This window comes from Rhipicephalus microplus, chromosome 5 (genome assembly GCF_043290135.1).
Source record: "Rhipicephalus microplus isolate Deutch F79 chromosome 5, USDA_Rmic, whole genome shotgun sequence".
NCBI classification, from domain to species: Eukaryota; Metazoa; Arthropoda; class Arachnida; order Ixodida; family Ixodidae; genus Rhipicephalus; species Rhipicephalus microplus.
Genome location: NC_134704.1, coordinates 138,865,681 through 138,887,666, shown reverse-complemented (window position 1 = coordinate 138,887,666; position 21,986 = coordinate 138,865,681). Strand labels below are relative to the sequence as shown.

Sequence of the window (21,986 nt, the reverse complement as noted above, 5' to 3'; positions counted from 1 at the left end):
AGGCCGCACTTCAGCCCGAAGTTTTGTTTGTCTTGCTAGCCCTGTTTCTGGGGGGTCTGTAATTTAGGGTCTCCACTGTGCCTCTCCATCAAGCGAGGTGAAAGACACTCGGGTCAACGAGGAACCAGAAAAGAAGTCGGGTCATTCTCGCGGGCGGCGTGAAAACGGTGCATGGATCATCCACTCTGTTCTCGAGTATCTTGTTGTTTAGGTAACTCATTTTTTTATTATTTTCACCGCGGCCAACTTGCTAACGATGTAGGGAATCGCTGCACGGTGGAGTGGCGCCGAAGGTACTTCGAGCAACGCAAAGCTTCAAAGCTTCGGCTTAGCTCTGCCAAGATTGAAAAATAGACAAAAGAGTAGAACTATATTACTACCGGGAACGCTGCGTGGCACTATTACAAAGCAAGAGCGTTAATATTGAATCATAATGTAGGGCTGTAAAAGGATAGTTAACTCTTGAACCAGTGAGCACATGTTTTCCAACGCGTTAGGTGCACGGGACGAATTGAAAGAATGCTTTTTTTATTCAAGCGAACCGAAGAGAGTGTTAAAGGTGGGGCTCAAGTGGAAATGATTTATGGCGTAAAAAACAGTACGAGAAGTGGAAACGCAAAGAAAACCACACATGTCACTCTTTGCGTAGATGCCTTTCTAGGGAAAGGTTGTCACCCTAAATTTTTCGAGATAGTGTGACATAGCTACCCAGAAAAAGCTTGGGCGACTCACTTTATCTATCTATCTATCTATCTATCTATCTATCTATCTATCTATCTATCTATCTATCTATCTATCTATCTATCTATCTATCTATCTATCTATCTTTCTATCTATCTATCTATCTATCTATCTATCTATCTATCTGTATGTATGTTTGCATGTGCCTATCTTTAAATATTGAGCTAATAATTACTGCTCCTACTACAAGTGGTACTAGAACTATTTTAATTATTATTATTATTATTATTGTAAGCGCCATTTGTATTGAGACTGGCTACGGAAACGCAGCAGGCAAGCACTGAAAAGTTATGATTAAAAAGTGAATATAAAATTCCGAGGAATGAAGTGTCACTCTTTTAAGATCAACGAAAAAGCAGTATTTTTTGGAACGATTCAACCAAGAGTACGAAAGTCCGCCAAAAGCATGGGCTTTGATAATTATTCATCGAGGAGAAAAGATCATGCCCGGTGATTTATTGAAACCGTTCCCGGTTTAATCACTTTCTCGCAGGTTTTGCCAAAATGCACATGCCCATAAACGCCCGTGCACGCTTAAACAAACTGTTCCTGCATCTGTCTATTTGTCCACGATCTCGAGGGAAGACCTTTTAATTTTCAATTTTTGTCCAAATAAGCAACCAGGAATTGACGGGGTAGCTGTGGTCGCGCTTTGGCGGGATATTTAGGCATTGGCAGAAATGCTTCTCTTCATGTTGATTGTGTTTTTAACCAGTAAATCAATTTTCGAGAAACTGAAAACGGCAATGACTAACCAATTGTTTAGAGCAGGAAAAAAGAAGCTATAGAAATTTACAGGCACGTTTTTTTTTGTTTCCTATCCTCTCCCAGGTATACTAACATTTTTCTTTAATATTTGACGTTCTTCTCACCTAAACTTACGCTGCTAACACGCCGGATTTTCGGTTTCGTTGGTAATCGCAGTGCTATAACATTATTAGAAGTGTTTAGCGAAGAAATATATTCGGCTGTTGACAAGAGCCTGTTCAGTTGTGCTCTGTGTTTAGACTTGGCAAGAGCGTTCGAAACTGTGAACCATAGTGTTTTGTCAGAAAAACTATTTTGTTTGAGCTTCAGGTCTTTTTTATGATTTTATATATTTCCTACTAGACAGATTACAGGTGATTAAGGGCTATAGGGAAGTAATTAACAATAAATATAATTTGGAGATGGTGTGTCACAAGTATGGGTGTTGTCACCATCGTTATTCAATTTATTTATGAATTACTTTCCCTCAGAACTTCGCAAAGCCACTGTGTACCAGTATGCCGATGATACGGTGCTAATAACACAACCCATACGTTATGAAGAAGCGAGTAATGCTCATCAGAGTGCAATTCATAATATGATGCTATGCTTTCATGAAAACAGCCCAATTTTAAACGGAAAGAACACACCAAACTGATCTGCTTTAAAAGGCCTCTAAAAACACAAAAATTGTAGATACAAACTTTTCTTCACACCGATCTTTGCAAACTATGCAAATGTTCCGCAGCAGAAAATGTTGAAACATTCAAATACCTGAGCGTAGTTTACGTCACATATTCTCAAGAGACTTCCTTTTATGTCGCATATGCTCTGGATCCCACCTTTATTCTTTTTATTTACTCCCTGTAATAAAGCAATGGTGTCCATCATTACTAAGTTCGTTGGCCAAAACAAGCAAAAATAGCTTTTGTCTCCCTGAACCCACATCGCTGTAACCGGCTCGGCCAAGCCTAGTCGCAAAAGTCCTCGAGACAAAGACAGGCCCATTCCTATGTATTTATTATAAATCTGTACAATAGAGTATTATAATAATGTAAACTTAGCCTCTAGGAGCGACTACAAAAACGTCAATTTGGTATGCGCACGTTCTGCTCTTCGTTCACAGAATGTTACCTTTTTATGAAAATCTGAAGCATTGCAATTTCAAATAGATTATTTAAAGAATGCGTTAGCTATTTCGATCCCACTACACTGATATGTTTTGTGCACAAATGACGGCGTCGGGATACAAAGGGCTAAAGAAGAAATACTTGTTTAGAAATAGTCGTTTACGGTTTAGAGTACTAGGTAATCTCCTATGGGAGAGCCGAAAAACGTCACTTGGGCCTTGCACTTGGCCAGAGGCAATAACGAGAGTAGGATACATAGTATCAACTTCAAAGTAATGCAGCAAGTAAATCACACAATTCATCACATTATTGCCGACCATACTAGAGGATTTCGGATTTCGGTGAGCGACGGCTCCCATAGTAGAGTACGAAGTACTCAAGATCGTTAACCACTTTTTCTAAACACTTGCATGAGCCCCCACAGCCGAGCAACTTTGCGAAGATCTAAAGGCGTGTGCCTGTCCATACCTTGTATGTATGTATGTATGTATGTATGTATGTATGTATGTATGTATGTATGTATGTATGTATGTATGTATGTATGTATGTATGTATGTATGTATGTATTATGTATGAATGTATGTATGTATGTATGTACGTGACCGCATGTCTAAAGTTCCACCTTTGCCAACTATACCCACTGCTTCGTCCTTGCAAACATCCCACTACGCCCCATCACCGATCCACCACTTCATTTACCATAAAGAAAATGCTTTTGCGAAGTAGTCGATATGGAATGCAAGATAGTCGTGTACTTGTATCTAGGTGCACGTCGAACAACCAAAAATTGTTCCACTGTGTTCATTCCTTGTTTGTACGTGACCGCATATAGTTCCATCTTTGCAAACTTCCCACTACTTTGTTCTTGCAAACAATCCACTACGCCCCATTATCAATCCACCACTTCACCGGCCATAAAGCCGTTATAATGAAGAGGGAAGGGAGCGAGGTATAGCTACCAGTTACAAATAATAAAAGTTCTTGTAAAGTATATACAGTGTTTGTCACGTCTTTGATGATGTAGTGGGCGATGATATTCGTGGATGGTTCAGAAATTAGCGACGTAACGCTCCAGCGCTTTGCCCCATTCATCATCATTCACTTCGTGGGTATGCGGCGATTTTTTTTCTGTAATGTTCTGAGGCTGTGTACCTTGTGGACGGGATGTTGCTTTTCACAGGAATGTAGTGCGTTTTTCTTTCGCATTCAGGAAAAATCTTTATTTGAAAATCCTAAAAAACACTTTATTACACGCAAGTAAACTTTCATCATTTTCCCGCTTTATTAAAAAGACGACCATTCCTTCTTGCGTTAAAGGAACCCTGAAAATAAGTTGACCTATTTTGTAAACGTTCAATGTGCCTGTACCCAACATCCTAAGAATAAGTTGCCGACAAATACGACGATGAAGTGTCCTTTTCATAGAACGCTTGTACCCTTCTTTAAATTTTTCTATTTGTTTTTCTGCAAATTCTGGGAGCTACCACTCCCTCCTTGCGAAAAAGCCTCTGAAAATTTTCGAGGTGGACAACCGCTACTTCTGGCAGCGGCTAGAAAACGTGGGACCACCTCAAGTGGCACAGACAGCGAGGCAATGGAGCTCTACTCCGACGGCTTCGAGTCATCGAATGATGGCCACATAGTCGTCATGAGCCGCAATGAAAAAAGGAGACTGCTACAAACATCATAGGCGGCGAGTTTATCCACCGTGCAGGCAACCGCGCAGCGTTGGCCACACGCTATACTCTTCATGGCTGTCGAATCTTCAGCCAACCTACGGCGGCTTAACAGGAAAGTGCTCTCTGCATACCTCGAATGACTCACTCCAAATGAGATTAAAGACGTCAGGATCAACTCACGGAAGAATGTTCTGGCAATTGATGTTCTACACCATAGTGCGCTGCAAAGCCTACAGAACATCTCGGAAATCGACCAAGTCACAGTTAAATCAGTGATCCGCACTTACTGTAAGGGCAGCGCTGGCTTCATTCATGAAGTGGACATTTCCTTTCCCGCTGACGATTTTCCAATCTTGATACAGCCAACTACAGACGACATCCTCATCAAGAACTTCGCAAGGCTTGGTCAGTCACGTTGCCCGACTATTGTTTTGGCGGGAGACAGTCTTCCCCCGCACGTCAAAGTTGGCTACGTTCGCCACCTGGTCCGTCCATACATACCGAAGCCCCTACATTGCAACAGATGTTTCAAGATGGGACATGTAAAAGGAATATGTTCCAGCAATGTCGTGTGCCCGTGGTGTGCCGAACCTCATTCAGAAGACACCTGCCACGCAACCGCGTTCAAATGCTCCAACTGCCATGGCGCTCATATAGCGTCGTCTAAAGATTGCCCGCGAGTGCGAAGTGAACGCGCGGTGCTGAACCGCATGGTGTGCGACAATTCAACGCACAGAGAAGCCGCTGCTACTGTCAGGCGACGTCGGCGTCACCACTGAAGATCATCATTAAACGTGACATCTGCAGATAGACACATGTCATCTCAAGCAAGAACAACTGACCCCCCGTCATCAAGCTCTGCGATGACGGGTACACCGAAAACAGAATCAGGGTCAACACTCCCACCACGTGAAGAGTGGCTATCCCTTCCACGAACACAGCCTGTTTCAGAGGTACATCGAATCCCGCCAACCCCGATGCCGTCACGAATCACTGATGAAAAGACAACTGAGGGTCGCCAGGTCATTAACATGTTGAAGACCCCGTATGAGCACAATGCGCATGCTCCTAAGCAACATGAACACCCCGTCAGCGCAGAGCGCACTCCAGGTGCTGGACACTTTAAGTCCGGTGCTTGCAGCTCCAAAGAAAAACTATGGCCCGTGACATATTATCCTTTCGAGAGGAGGTCTAGAACGCATCTGTCCTTCAGTGCAATGCCAGAGGACTTGTGCTGAGTTCCGGTAATATGTATTCAAGAACCAGTTCTCCATAATTGTGATTTGTGAACCGAACCTGTAAGCTCACATGAGACTGTCAGGATATGAGTGCTTTATGTCTTCTACCCACGGAGAGCGCAGCAATGTCGTGTTCATACGGCGTGACTTAACTTATGTTCATGCCCCTGTACCCCCTGACGAAAAAAACCAGTACGTTTGCCTAACAGTAACAAACAAGGCGACTTCATTCACAATAATCGAAGCCTACCTACCTCCATCAAGTCTTCTAGAACGTGAGTGCTTGCGGGGAATTTCCAATTCAACTCTCCAGCCATGGGTGATAACTGGCGACTTCAATGCCCACCACTACTTTCGGGGAAGCTCCAGAGTCAACACTAGAGGTAGACAGTTAGTGTCCTTCGCTTCTGAATGTGAACTTATCCTCGTGAATGATGCAAGCCCTACTTATCTGCGCGGATTGGCCTAAAGCAGTTGCCTGGACCTCACTTTCGTTTCACACTCGTTCGCCAGCAGAGTACACTGGTTTTCGGATTTGAAAACAAGAGGTAGTCACCACATCCCAACATATCTGAAGATTGACGGCTTTCCAAGTCTCAAATCCTTCAGAGCGACCCAGTGCACCGATTGGCAAAAATACAAGTTAATAATAGAATACTAAGTTGTCGACCCATCCTTCAACCTAGAGGACGCAATAAAAAGTTGCCTCGAGTCCACCACGCGTTCGCTTCCGGTGAGCTCATCTTGCAGTGATATGGGCAATAATCTCGAGAAACTCCGAGCGATTCGTCGTCGTGAAGAACGACGTTATAGACGCACAAAGTCACTTGATGATCTGACAGTGTCCAGACCCACACAAAAGGAAATAAAGTGTCAGATGGACAAGTTGGATAAGCAGCGACGGGTATTTTTTGCGAGTCTTGGGATCCCAGAAAGCCTCTGTCACTTATCTAGAGAACTCTCCGGCTTCTTCGTACAACCAGTACTCAGCGCTACCCATGCAAATCTCTGGCACTTCACTTACGCTGCGAAGCGATTGATGTCGCAGATTCATTCTGTCGAAGGATTACCTGCGGGGCAAATTCAACTGGGATGAAGACGCCCGAATTTTCTGTATCCTCACGTGATCCCCGAATGAAGTGTTTGTTTTAAATGGACGAACTAAAGGCAGCGCTTGCTTTGTGTGGACATTCCTCAGCGCCAGGACCTGACGGCATCACTTACTGTGCTCTGTGTCACCTAGGATATCAAGCTCAGAAAGCACTCTTGCTGCCGTACAACGACTCCTGGCAGACTGGCATGGTTCCAGAGGAATGGAAGTGAAGTCATCTGATTCCACTTCTCAAAGCCGGCAAGTCCCCTTTGGACATTTTCTCTTACCGCCCAAGTGCCTTCGCGAGCTGTGTGGGAAAAATTATAAAAAGGATAATTTTAACGCGTCTCGAATGGTATTTAGAGTTCTACGAAATATATCCATATGCCATGTCCGGGTTCAGACAAGGCCGCTCATAAATTGACAATGTAGTTGAATTCGTGACATATGTAGAGCACCGGAAGGCCTGCAAACGGTAATCTGCTGCTCTGTTTCTTGACGTTAAAAGGGCATACGAGAATGTCACCCACGAAGCCATTCTTAGCGCGTGGCAAGATATATATGTGAGTTCAGAGCTACCTACAGAATATATCATTTCCCGTGCAGACACAGATTGGCCCGACACTCTAGTACTACTGTAGCCAAGGACTACCACAAGGCGGATGCTAAGCCCGACGCTGTTCAGCCTAACACTCATTGGACTAGTTGGCAAGCAACCAAGCAGTGTACGACGTTTCATTTATGCTGATGACATCTGTGTGTAGACATCTGGTGTGACTCGACTTCAACTTTGCGCTCGACTTCAGAAGGGAGCATCAGTCACATCGCACCACCTACGCAAACAAAGGCTTAAAATTGCAAGTTGAAAGTCACCAGAAAGTCAATGTCCGCTTACGGCATATCAATTATCGGGCAGTCGGTGTCATGCAGCTGGAGTCACAGGTTCTTGGGAGTCGTAATCGATCGAAACCTGTTTTGGACCCCACACGTAAAGTACGTGAAAAAGCAGCTGACCGCCATTTGTCACCTGTTCAGGTTTCTTGCCGGGAAAAGTTGGGGAATGTCTGTCGAGTTTATGTTACAGCTGTACAAAGTATTATTTACTCGGTTCCTGTGGTACAGACTACCTGTTATATCTAACACGTGAAAACGAACCTGCGCACAATCAAAAATATTCAAGCCCAGGTGCTCAGGATATGCCTCGGTTTACCTCGCTGCGCATGGACAGCCTAAACAATTGCCATTCCACAGGACTACTCGATCATGACGCACATCACCATCGAAACGATGCGTGCGTACCTCAGGCAACGTGCTAGGAATCATTCCCACCACTTGGCAACCCTCGCTACTGAGAAACCCCACACGAAATTTAGTGCAGTTGTATGTGCACATCTTGCATCATTTGCGTCAGGTTTTACGCCTGCTGAGAAACTCGTGAATCCTCCGTGGTCCCTGACACGTCTTTCAATTCCAGGAATACAAAAAGTGCCTTCGTCAGCCCTTAAACAACTGAGCTTGCACCTACTGCACGAGGTGTACAATAACCACACGCAGATAAACACCGATGGTTCAACCACAGCGTCTGGTTGTGGCGATGCGGTGGTGATGTCAGCTAGAGGAATCACTCTGCGAACTAAGCTGTCACACGTAAATACATCAACGGCGGCAGAACTTGCGGCTTTGCGCGGTGCCCTAGAGTACATCAAATCCCAGAGACCGAGTAAATGGGCTGGCTCCTACAGAAACAAGTTACAGAAACAGGCCACGAGGTCAAGTTTCAGTGGCCACCTCGCCATTGTGCGATTAGTGGCAATGATTCCGCTGACAACGTGGCTCACACATTGCACCAAGAAGAGCACACCCTTCCGATTCTTTTGTCAAGGACTGACGCTGCGAAGCAACTACGTCATCTGGCACGTAGTCTGTGTCTGCTGGAGTGGAACACCACAAACATAGGATATACGAAACTCTACCAAATAAACCCTCGACTGGAGCTTCAACTTCCATCCGGACTTCGTCGATGTGAAGTTTCACTTCTTTGTCGCCTTTGGTTGGGGGTTGCCTTCACAAAAGCATAAACAACCCTCACAGGATTGACCGACAATGCGGAATGCGACGTCTGCTGCACCAAAAAAGACATCGACCATCTTATAAGCCATTGCCCTCGATTTGCCTTTGAAAGACAGAAGCTTTCGGACGTATTGCGACAATCGAACGATCGGCCACTCTCTATGCAGATGCTACTGAAATACCGTCCTCGCCTTTCGGTCGGCTCAAAAAGCAGTCAAAGCTGTCTTGCGCTTTTTGAGGAATACAGGCCTACGAGACTACCTTCAACTTTTGTGTAGTGCCACCGCTGCATACGCGTCAGCCCATTGACTGACAGTCCTTTTTTTCTCTCTTTCTCTTCTTTTTCCTCTCCCCCTCATCTGTATGCCCCCTTCCCATTCCCCCAGCGTAGGGTAGCAAACCGGGCATGTACCTGATTAACCTCCCTGCCTTCTCTTATAAAAATATATATATATATATATATATATATATATATATATATATATATATATATATATATATATATATATATATATGACGCTATGATGAATGGGAGACGTGGCATGGCTCATACCCCATGTTTATTCCATACTGCACTTCTTCCTCATCTACTGCTACAAACCATCGCTACCTTCATACGTCACACGATTCCCCCTCCCCCCGAAAGAATGCGCGAGCTACAAACTATGAAGCATGAACAAGTGGTGTCTCATCATAAGAAAAAATATCATAAAATAGAGTAGTTCCATGTAACACGGCAGTTCCATGCACTTGCACAAAAACATTCACAGGGAAGGCAGTCCAGTGAGATCTAGGAGACCTCAGGTGGGCGAGGTTGGCTGTTGCGTTCTGGAGAACATGACCATGCATTCGACGTGGAAAATGATGATGACACAGCCTGGATAGTAGCGGAAAACGAACAATGTTGGGAGTCCTTGTAGCGTTGGAAGGTTGGATGTCTAATGCGTTGTATTCTGAGTCGTGGCCGCGACAGATGCATTGTATCTAGTATGCGTGCTTTTTGAGAGATGATGACGACTAAATGCCTGTGTGCTGGTGGCGTGCAAGAAGTTGCTCCGCGTATTAATGGGCGTTTTCCGTGGTGTTGTCGTCTGTGCAACCGCTGGCGCAGAGAGAGTCTGTGACGATGTTCCTTCATCCGGAAACGTCTTTTTTCTTGAAATGGCCCTTGGATCAAAGTTCTTAATTTTTTAAGTCGTTCAAGTTGGGAGCGTGCTTCCGTTGAAGTTTTCATTCGTCGTCGTCTTTTCTTGATTTGGTGATGGTGTTGAGAAAATTGCGGGTGGTAATCGTCGTTGAATAAGGAGACGCTGTCGGTAGTACCAGCATTATTTACGAGTGGGATGCAAGCATGATTTGTGTAAAGGAAAGCAGTAGATACATTTCCGTTTTTATCGGCGAGACTTGCATACAATAGTGACTCCGTACTGCTTCGACTTTCGGTTGTTCCGGTTCCTGAGTATGACATCACCGCAAACATGGCTTGACGTGGTTCCGATTCCGTATGTTTGTTTCTTTGCGGGAGAATTGAGCCAAGCGTTCCTGAAGTACAACCGCTTTCGGAATGGCAGTGGCTTGAAAAGTTATTTGGCCGATATTTCAGGTGGTCTGTTGCGTATGTGGCGATATCTTGAGGGGTGCGATGACAGTGACGAGCACCAGACGAGCTACTTGGCACAGAACCAAATGATGGCTTACGTAAACAAGATGAAAAGTGTAGTACATTGGGTGCTTGAATATTGTCTTGATTTGTGTTCTGCAGGGAAGAGGTTGGCGTTGGCAATATTTGTGCAGATGCGAAACCAGGTGGAAGGTTGGGCCTTGCAGAAAAACGGCTCGGATGTCTTTCTATGAGCAGATGACTGACTTCGCCTGACGGGAATTGTAAACTTCTGCTCTGTGCTCGAATGCGTGAAGGCTGCGTATGGATGTGATTACTGAATTTGAATGCATCGATATGGCTGGTTGTAACCGAAACTTGATTATAGTCTTGAAACCAGATGATCATTTCTTCTTTTATCTTTTGACAAGACTCATCGTTTTCGAAGATGTGGGTGAGGTAAAACTTGAATGCCTCACCTGAGATGTAGTCAGTGAAGTTAACGATCATCTCCCATTCCGACCAAGATGCAGCGGTTGCGTGGTGCTCGAACAGGTCGAACCAGTCCTGTACAGGTCCATCGTCCGCTGCTCCGGTGTACTTGGGGATGGGAAGGTTGTCTGATGGTGCTGCCATAATGCTGGTCTTGGTGTAGTGTTGGGATGTACTTTCGCGGTCCACGTTCGGTCACTGCGTCTTGCTGAGACGTTCGGAGATGGTGGCTGGTTGATGAAGTGGCCGCCAGGTCTTCATCCTGTCGACTCGTGTGACGCTATGATGAATGGGAGACGTGGCATGGCTCATACCCCATGTTTATTCCATACTGCACTTCTTCCTCATCTACTGCTACAAACCATCGCTACCTTCATACGTCACACACACACACATATATATATATATATATATATATATATATATATATATATATATATATATATATATATATATATATATATATATATATATATTATATATATATACGCTATGATGTCATACACGCCAGGTTTATTCCAAAAAGCTTTTCGGATTCTCCTACTATGGCTTAATACGTCACATGTTTCCCCCTCCGCCCAAAAAATGGCACTAATTTACAAACTACAACATATTCAAAAAATTATAAAAAATAATGCCCAAATTTACAGTTTGACGCACCGACGGAGTTCCACAATCTCACTAAATCTTTAAGGTCGACAAAGCAGTCCGGTGAAATATTTCAACACTGGTTGGCGCGGTTGAGTGTTGCGTTCCGGGCAGAGTGGGTCACGGAGTGGGCTACACATGGATACTGACAATATTGCTCAGAACTCTTGTGGGGACTGAGCAAGGTTGGAACGCCTTGTTGCATCGGCAGCTCAGATGTCATCATTTTTTTTGTCGTGGGTGGTGCAATCCGGGTGCTTCTTGCGCTCGAGTGAGTGAAAATACTTCTCATGATCAGTGAAAGCTATGTAAAAGAGTTTGTTGTATTCAGCGTGTTTCTCTATTACCCGGTTGATAGTACTAATATGGTCGATCGTTAAGTAGCCTATAATAAATGCTGCTTGGTCTTTTTCTTGATTCAGCTGTAATGCCGCTTGATTTATAATAGCTAATGTTTCGTGAATGGTTTGTAGAGAACGGGCAGTAAGCTTATCGGCCTGTAGAGTTTTAAGCCCTTGACGCCTCCTTTTTGATGAATCGAAATGGTGTTGGGGTTGTTCCCAGATTCTGGTACCCTTCCCGTCTAGAGACACTTCGTATACAAGGTGGCCTGTTTTTATAACATGTTTTCTCCGCCATCTTTCAGTGGGCCCGTTGTTACCTTACCCTCACCAGCGGTTTTGCATTTTTGCATTCTTTCCAGGGCTTTCCTTACTTCCCCTGTCGTTACTGGTAGCATGTCGAATAACACTGGACCAATGTTGCTCCTTACAATATCATCCTGGTTGTTTTGGCTTCTTTACTGTTGAACTCCTCCGCCACCTCAATTATCCTCTCCATATTGATTATGGCATTGCTTTCCTTGTCCTTTAATGCATACATCCGATTTTGTGTATGCATGAGATTGTTTTCGCAGTTTTAATGCTCCTGCTGATTGTTTTACTGGGGCCTACGTAGCCTCTAACTTATAAAATGAAAGCTGTTTGTTACCTGTGGGTGCCATGAATTTGGCATAGAAAGTTTTCAAAAAAATTCATGCATACAACGTAGAAAAAAACACGAAAAATTCATTTTTATATAATGCGCTGCAATTTCGGCCCGAGACTTAAATATGAAACTTCAGCATTGATTACCTCCTCTACTAATTAGCTTACGACAGTGAAACTGATGCCAATGGAGTTTTAACAGTACAGAATATCAATATAAAATAATTTATTGTTAGTTTTTAGGGTTCCTCTAAAGGCTTTGGCGATCAATAAGCTGGTGTATAAAAAAGAAAAAAGATATATTTCGCCTCTGTGTTGCATTATTCATAATGCATAGGATGCCAATTATATGTACTTGTCACTTACCATTTGTTGTAATCCTTAGAGGTTCTGGAAACAATTGCGATAACTGCGGGAACGTATTTTGTAAAATACCATCGACTGTCTGTATGACGAGATTGTGGGTTCTAAGAAAGCATTATGGCAGGGTGGCGAATATTTCGAGGCAGAGTAAGGACAACTAATTAAAAATAACGAAGATATACTTTCTGTGGCGAAAAATTTGTCATTATCAAGACACACTTAGATTGCTTAATATTGTTACAGGTAAAAGTGAATGCTAGTGAGCCATTAAGGGGAGGACGAAGTGAGTAGAAGGTATTCAAAATATAGACTACAATGGTCTCATTAGCAAAAACATTTATTGGACTCATTCTATGTTCAAGTATGTTCTTTTTCGTGTATGGTAGGAATATTTATCACTTAAAAGGCCTAACAATTCAATCAGCCAAAACTTGACCAATCCCCCTGATTGGGTATGACCAATGTTTGAGGCATCATTATCATCATCAAAGCTGCTGTTTTTGGCGGCCACATTAAAAAAGTGTCTCAAGTGTAAATTTATTGTGTGTGTTGACCAGCCGTTAAATTAACGGCAGTGGTGGGATTCGCGAGTATGGAACGCCCCAAAGGTGACCAGGGACACGATGCCCTAGAAGATATTTTGGCAAGTTACATTCAGAAGTAGAAATTGGTGGTAGAAAAAATATATCGCCACTGGAGAACCTCATATCTACGTCCCATTGTAACGTCTACATTTCGCGCCAGAGTGACACGTGTGCAAGGTGGCTTTTAGAGAGACGCTGTGCCATCTGAAGATGCTGGGCTTTCTTTAATGGAGAAGCCTGAGATGATAAAGAGTGCGAGTCTTCTGTCGAGAGCTTTGACTTGGGCAGATGTGCTACAGACATTAGAGTCTAACGTCAGAGGAAACAAAAAAACAACAATAACAAAGAAACGTAAAAACGAGAGTCAAGAAAGTATAAAGCGAAAAATTGGATATATTGAGTGTTTTTGATGCAGCTGAAGAAAACCTAATATAAAGAAAAATGCAAAAAAACCGCCTCGTCCACTCAAGTTTCGAGATTGGCATGAACTGAAACCAAAACCTTGAAGGAAACTGCAAAAGTGGGCCATTTTCTAGACGGGCTCGGTAAGTTCTTTCTCTTTGGAAAGCTTTCAAAAAAATCAGCCAACCCAATCAATCTTCAAAGACAGGATAAGTGCGCATGTACGATGATGGGTCTGTCTTACGCAATATCTTCAGTTGAATTGAACATCGCTACAGTGACCAACGACAGCAATCATCAACGGCTTCAGAAGACCCCTCAGTGTAGTTGCAGGTTCCAATCGGTACTGCGCAAACGGCGCGTCACTCCTGAAGTCTCCGTTATTTGTTTCACATTGCCTCGTCATTGAACGTAACTGATTATGCTCACTGATGAGACGTCAGTTTTTGCAGCTGTTGGAACGTTCACGCGTGTGATGAAGCACGAAGGAAACCAGAGTTTCGTAATATCTGAATATATTATTTATCTGAGTGTTGCCTCAGTACGTAGAGTGCCAACGGGTGCCTAATCGTTTTAATAAACAGACGTAGCTGGGCGTCCTGAGCACCCGTACGGTCGGAGCCTGCGAGCTTTCTGCAATGGCAGGCTGCGTCCGTACGGCTGGTGAACCTGTCTAAATCTGCTGCATCTGTCTAAATCTTGCACAACTAAATCTGTCTAGTAAGTTCGCGCTATCTTTCGACAAAAAAGCGAAAGTGATTGTGGCAGCTGGTGGAGTACTTGCGTTCTCGCATATTTTATTGAATTAAAACGAGCACTCACACAGTTACACTTGGTTTTGTGAGCTAACAGATATTATTGCCAAAGAAAGTATAGGGAAAGTCATTACACCGAATTGTAACGTAAACGTGAAGAAAGAAAAGTGGGTTAAAAGATAACTTGCCATAGGCAGAAACCGAACCTGGGACCTTTGATAACGCGTTCCATGCCCTACCACTGAGCTACCACGGTGGCTATCGTTCCAACCACTTCTTTGGGTATATATTTGAATTTAAACGTGATAGTGTAAGTCAGCGCCATCAGTAGCCATGACGGCGAGTGCGGCACACTCTTTATGAGCCTATGTGGTATCACGTAGCGCGTGAACTAATTACGAACTAGCACCAGACCAATAGTCCCTCGTATACAACCTAAGGCACCAAGTTTGCCAGTATGAGACCCTCGTTAATAGATAAGGGAAAGAAGTCTATGCGTAAGGCCTTGTTTTTCCGTGTTTTGACACAATGATTATGAGATCTAAGAGACAATAGGCATTTTCAAATAGTATTTTAAGCAATTTCAAAATGAATCTGAAGTGCGTGTCACTTGAGCGTAGCGGCCTGCCGTACCATGCCATCGCTTGGCGGCACGCTCAATGTACCGAAAGAGAAACCATGTGGCGTCCACCAAAGACCCATTGGTGAATTTCTCTCGAGGACTGAGATTTCAGCACGCGTCACCTCGTGACAGAAGCAACAATATTGAACAATAATTGACGCAGCCAATTTTGCCCATTGAAGTCAAGCGTGTGACTGCGCTCTACCGACCATCACCTAACCAACGACCCGAAAATTTAATTGAGAAGGGAGCGCTACAGGTCAAGTCAAAATAGCAAAATAGTCCGAGAGAGAGCACCACAGCACATAACTGAAGATATTATTTGCCACCATGGATTCGCAGGAAGGTGCCAGTGTACTGCCCGTGAACATCCACGTCGTCGAAGGGCTAATATACGTGATGCAGCACAAGACGACGAAACGGGCATACAGTACCACACAAAATTTGTATGTCTGATTTTTATTTCCGTGCTACATCATGATTTTTAGCAAGCACCAACAAGTCGCCTCAGAACAAAGCCATGTAAGAACAAATTCGTTTGTGCTGCCAGCGAAGGAATAGCGAAACGACAACGCCGGCCTTTAGGCACGTATTTATAAGAGATGAAGGGGGTGCTGAAATAAAGCGAATACGAGGTAAGGTTTTGGTTTTTAGAAAGAGACGCCAATGGAGCGCCAACAAAGACAGGTGATCCCACCACTTTTTCTCAGACAAGCACAATTTGAACGATAACAGAGACCTGTCAATGAACAGTTCTGATTAGCAGTCTGTCGATTTCAATGTGTCAAAGTTGCTCGATTTTACGGTCTACCGTAGATATTAAGGGCAGTGATGAGTGACGAATGCATGCTAAGTTTGTGCCCACAATCCAACGCGTACATGCAGTACTCTCAGAATACTTGCTGCTCGAAAAGCTATTTCTATGTCTTGCTGGATCGTTAGCGAGACGATCGGAAATTTTCGAATATTGTTTTTTGTGGACATCGAGTTTGCTTCGTGCCATACTGTGTGTAATCTATAATTATTACCTTTAATGGTTACCTGTCACACAGCGTGATGCCAGAGTGCACACAAATCATAAGTGGTGCAAAATAAGTTCGCAGAAAGAACTGAAGGAATTTCCAAACTCATCCTTTTGTCACTTAATGTCCCGGATAATTTTTTTAAAAGCCCAAGATCGTTCTTCCTTAAAGAAAGTCCATTCATACTTTTTCCCTAATTTTGTTTTCTTATATTTAGAGGAAGGCCGCATTTGTGCGCTTTCTCAGCTACAATAGTCGTTTATAGTATAAAGTGGATTATGTAAACGTTTATTTTTCGGAACAGTGTGCGGCCTTCTGGAGCAGGGCGTCTTGGCAGTGCTTGGTTCCCAGGAAGCGGAGACTGCGCTACTAGTGCGGCATGCGTGCGCGAGACATCAGGTGCCACACGTATACTTGCACAGACAAGAAGGACACGAGCGTGCCTTGCCAACAGATACGCTGTCGTTGACCCTGACACCGCCTGCTGAGGAGCTTGGTCGTGCTCTGTGTGACCTCGTTAAGGCTCAAGGCTGGAAACATTTTACTGTCATCTACGAGAAACCAGATGGTAAGCATAACGTTGCTGTTACCTCAAGTGGCATTGCCTGAAGTGCGGCTACTTCAAGTGTTACTTCAAGTATTGTCAAACATGCTCTTCTTCTTCCGTCAGGGCATTCCATTGAGAGCAGTGCGAAAACTCAAATATTTTTTATCTCACAGCACTCTATCCGATAGAAAGTGGTATCTATCTGCCACGCTCGTGAAGTGGTTAGGGTGCTCAGTTGTTGACCGTGGGATGAATCTTGGCTTTCAGTCAAAGTGAAATGCTAAATACCTGTGTGCTGTCTGATTTGATTGCACGCTAAAGGACACCTTCTGAACAAAACTTCCGGTGCCTCTCAATATATCGTGGCGCTTGCACAGTACACCGTAGGTAATAATATTAAAAAAATTGCGTGTTAATGCACTTTTGTACACGAATAAATCGTTATGCCTACATATCAGAGCACTAACCCAGTAATTACAAGACTTCTCTTCATACTGATTTACGCAGAGGCATTGCAGTTCTTACTGCCTTTACTCTTTATTCAATGAAAGAGGACACGTATGTACATTCAATATCTGTGCTTTCTTGTCATTATGTACTAAGCACATGACATGAAGAGACAGAGTGGCAACACTTGGTTCGGAAGGTCCACTTGGTGTTGGGTTGCTATTGTGACAAAAAATAAAAACAGCAATAATATTATCATCTCCTTGACGACCATCCTGCTCAGCATTACACCATAAAAGATAAAGACGCTAAATTTGGCATACTTAAATGAGTCTTTCTTGAAAGTCTCAAATGAACACCAATGGAATAGCTGACTTCCAACGAACATCGACTGAAAAGTCCTTCGTAAAACACCTACCTGGCTGTAGTACTCTTGCTCAAGTGAATAAACGGATCTAAGAAGTTCTGTAGTAGTGTAATGCTGTGTACATTTACGGTAAAATCGTCTATCTTGAAGATGATATTTTTCAAAATGTGCTGCTTGAAGATCCCAATGCAATGCCTAAACAACAGGTAGAAGTATTGTTATCGCGGTGAAATACCTTGTCGTAAAAGAAAGTTTCATTTGAAATCGAAAGCTACGTCAAGCTGATCAAGTTTTAGAAGGGGCCGTTTTTGCATCGTTTTGAGTGCATTGAAACGTACAAACTAAAGATTTTCTGAAAATATCGCAAGTGAATTGTGTGCGAAATTTTCTGCGGTCTAATTTCGACTGTAGAATTTGATCTTGGCCACGGGAACGAAAAACCTCCCTTATTATAGCTGGGGATATTCACTTCAATCGCACGCAAGCACAATCGATACCCCATTTTTGTTGCATAAGAAGGCGGAACACAATAGTAGGCCGAAGGTACCACTTCTCCTTTTCAATGCCAAATTATGTATTGAGAATCATCTCAGCGCGCATTATATTGCCATGCATCCACCTTCCTTTAATTGCAGCGCTGGTTCGGCTTCGTGGGCTACTGCAGCTGCACAGGCCTGGTGGCCAGCCTTCAATAGTTTCACTGCGGCCACTTGACGAAAAGGCGGACCCTCGGCGTGTTATGCGAGAGGTGGCTAAGGCAGGAGAAAATAATATTGTTTTCGATCTTACCTCCAACAGACTTGCGGATGTGCTAAGGCATGTGAGTATTGCAGTAATCTTCTGACAAATACAGCCTTTTCGCATTTCATTGTTGAGTAGCGTAAATGATATACAGATCATCACACCTATGCGAAGGCCCACGCTGGCTTAAGTTTCACGCAGTCAGCCAGCCGATTCCACAACGTCGGTCAATACACATTTCGCTCCATTTGCGAAACCAAAAGTCTAACATTACTGCTTTAATACAACTGAAAATAATTTAGGGAGGTTATTCAGGCCTATGTGGTCTGAAAGTTGAAGTTTAATCCAGTCATCTCTAAGGTACCTCTAGAAATGTACATACACCACCCATATATTTCTGTTTCATATGCAGTCATGAGTGCAATAAACGTTCGTGCGCTCAGGCATTATGATAAGGATGTAGATGCGGTGACGAACTCAATCAAGCTGAAGAAACACAGAGAAAGTTCGGGACCCATACGGTTTCTTTGTGTGAACTAGGAAGTGGTTGTAATGAGGTTTTTTTTTTAATAAATAGAACGTTGAGAGCACGCATCGTGGGGGATAGCACGCATCGTGGGGGTGACGAGGCTGTTTTCTGTTCGCCTGGCTGTATGAAAATAACGCACAAAAATGGACACACAACAAGGATGTTATACAGGAACACAATGAAATGCAACACGGCGAAAACATCGAAAAACAACGCACAAGCTGAGTCTTACCACAAGAGCATGTCGCCGGTGAATGCATGAAGTTTGTGTGGGGCTCGTCTACATAGAGAAAGTGTAACGTGGGAATGTCGGGACTACAGAGATTTGGCGAAGAGCAGGGCTACGCTCAAATGTAGGCATGGCGGATAAGGTATGTGCCAAAGACAGGGCCGACGAAGCCATGCAGCCTTCTACTCGGACGCGTGGACCAGCGTCCTCCTGCAGCTAAGCTCTCAAGCTTACGTTCAATGGTGGACCTGGTGGCTGCGGTAGCTTCCCGTTGGCTCCGCGAACCGTCGAAGCTTGAGGTCAAGCGAAGAATGCCACTCCAATTCTTTACCTTGACCAGGCTCTAGGGGCAGACCACTACGACCGTGATGCTGGCGAACCGCCTTCCTTTTGCTTCCGCCTGCACGACCACCACCTTGCCAACTGCATGGAACTCCACCCTCTTCACCTGGCCTCGTGTCTGCGCGCCACTCTTCTTGTTCTTCCACGCATGCCAAGCTAACCACGATGACACATTCTTTTTCATGCACCAGTGCCCTCATTGTTTGTCCATCCCCACAGCACACACAGTGGAGGACTGAGGAGCTTTCGCACGCACATCCCATCACACCTGTATGGGTCCCGAGTCATCTCTTTGTTTTAGGGACCCCGTATGAATTTCAAAACGTCCCTGTGTTTTTTCACCTTGACAAAGTCAGTGACCGCATCTAAGTTTTCATTTTATTGCTCCACAAGCATTTAGGACAAAGGGTGGGCTAGGGATACTAAACAGTTTCGGCATGATGACTGTGTGCCTATTACCTACTCTCTATATTGAAAAAATGCGACAGCTAAAAGAAAGCATTCGGAAATTAGTAGCCTCATTTTCTTCTCTGCGGCAAGGTTGTGTTTTTAAAAACGCTGCCACGAAAATCGACCTCGACAGTCAATGAGAAAGTTAGTGTCGTGTGGGACTCCAACACTGCGCAGCTTTTTTGTTTGTGGACACAAAAAGGTTGTCGACCCATAAGCAAGAGCATCACTAGAGAAGACATTCTGACTAGGGCGACCTCTTTCGCATCTCGCACGCTTATCCAAAGAGACGAAATGCGATAGCCAATAGCCAAATACTATAGTCATCTGGCAAAGATACGAAATGCAATGAAATTGGCAAGATGCGAAGACATCCCTATCGCAAAAGCTAGTGGTACTGGCCCAGGGCCATACCTTATTACTGGATCAGTGTAGCGCTTACACTGGGACAGTGTCACGCCACACGAGGCACGCTGGCACTGCACACTGGGACACCCACTATAGGCCGAAATCTGGCTTTTAAAGTGTTTTTTTTTTAATTTCGGTGATGTGCACATCGTAAGGCAGAAACACGCGCGCAGCGAAAAAAAGCAAAAACAAAAAAGTAAAAAAAGTGGAAAGCGAGAATTAAACTCACTACCTCAGCACATCACACGTACATCCTGAGCCTGACCGCTACCCACTACACCACACCTGAAAGACGAGAATGAAGCAATTATCCTTCATTCTAAAATTGTTTCAGGTCACCAATATTTTGATTTTGTCGCTTACATACGCGGTGTGTCCTCTCTTCATGCCAGCGCCAAACTAACATGTGATTGTTAGCTTATTTTTTGCTGGTTGCCTTGGATCACAATAATCAGGCATGTTTTGCCGCAAAGTTTGTGAGCGTATAGCTGCGAATGTGTTACGGCGATCTAGTGTTTCATTGATTGATATATGGGGTTTTACATCCCAAAACCACCAGACGATTATCAGAGACGCCGTAGTCGAGGGATCACGGAATTTCGACCAACTGGGGTTCTTTACCGTGCACCCAACACTGAGCCCACGGGCCTACAACGTTTCCGCTTCCATCAGAAATGCAGCCGCCGCAGCCGGGATTTGAGCCCGCGACCTGCGGGTCTGCAGCCGAGTACCGTAGCCACTAGACCACCGCGGCGGGGTGAAATCTAGTATCTCGCTATGTGGTTGCTCACACCTATGTAGAAAACAGCGTCCATCTGAACTGCTCACTGAACGCTGTAGATTTTTGTCCCTTGATAGTCTGGGAGTACTTTATCTCCTCCTTGTTCACTTTCCGCGTACGACAACCACAACAGCTCACTCTAGCCGAAACGACCATTATGCTTAGGGCCGTACTTCATGTGCCATGGTCGCTGTGAAGATCATAGGTGTTCAGTCACAGTTTAATAACCATTAAAATGTAGTTTACATCATAACTGGCCCATGAGTGGTTATATTTTAACCTTCGACTACGTGAATCAGAGGCTGAAAACACCGAGATCGGGCGTTGCAGCTGATAAATGCTTCCAGCGACGTGCGGCTTTCTGCGGTACGAGCCGGAACGACTGACTGCTAGAGTAGGTTAGTCTTAATCGCCAGACTGGTACTAGTGTCATGCTGTGTTGTGAATTATCAGTTCTATCGATGCCGTTTACGAAATGCATTGAAGAAACTCAATCAAACCGCAAGCAAAGCACACCCGTACCAGGAGATCATCCGTGCTGAAGCCTTTTTTTCCTAAATTCTAGCAAGCCCCTCCCCCCCCTACTCCTCCCTCTTTCCTTCCCAAGAACAAGCATAGTCAAAACACGACGCATAGATTCTGTGTCTCCCTGCCGCCCTGCAGAAACATCATTGTCGTTGGCATTGTCGTTGGTGCCCCTCCTCCCAGCTAAATTCTGCCGGTGACCCTGACGCGTGCCCTTGACATTTGATTGCTTCAGCGTACTCGCTCATACATCGATTGTCTAACTAAAACTAAAGCTATATATGTGTAGCACGTAGATGAGAATACCATCTTGGTCGGTAAATTTTACGCTTGACATCTCGCGGTAACATACGATGTCTTACAGAAAGTGCATTGTTTGCGCCTTGCTTCTTCCAATGTGCCTCTAATGTTCTCAGTGTGCGGTAGAGACTGCACAGCGTGAACAGTG

The 21,986-nt window shown here is 44.2% G+C and overlaps 1 protein-coding gene across 2 annotated transcripts in view; it reads left to right on the top strand.

The window, feature by feature from the left end:
- LOC119182310 (glutamate receptor ionotropic, kainate 2-like) overlaps positions 1 to 21,986 on the top strand; it is a 194,774-nt gene that overhangs the window by 90,025 nt on the left and 82,763 nt on the right. For both annotated transcript variants that reach the window (XM_075895956.1, XM_075895955.1), the window contains exons 3-4: positions 16,477 to 16,740; positions 18,169 to 18,353. In XM_075895956.1, coding sequence (XP_075752071.1) covers positions 16,477 to 16,740; positions 18,169 to 18,353 — 449 coding nt within the window. The remainder of the gene's footprint in view (positions 1 to 16,476; positions 16,741 to 18,168; positions 18,354 to 21,986) is intronic.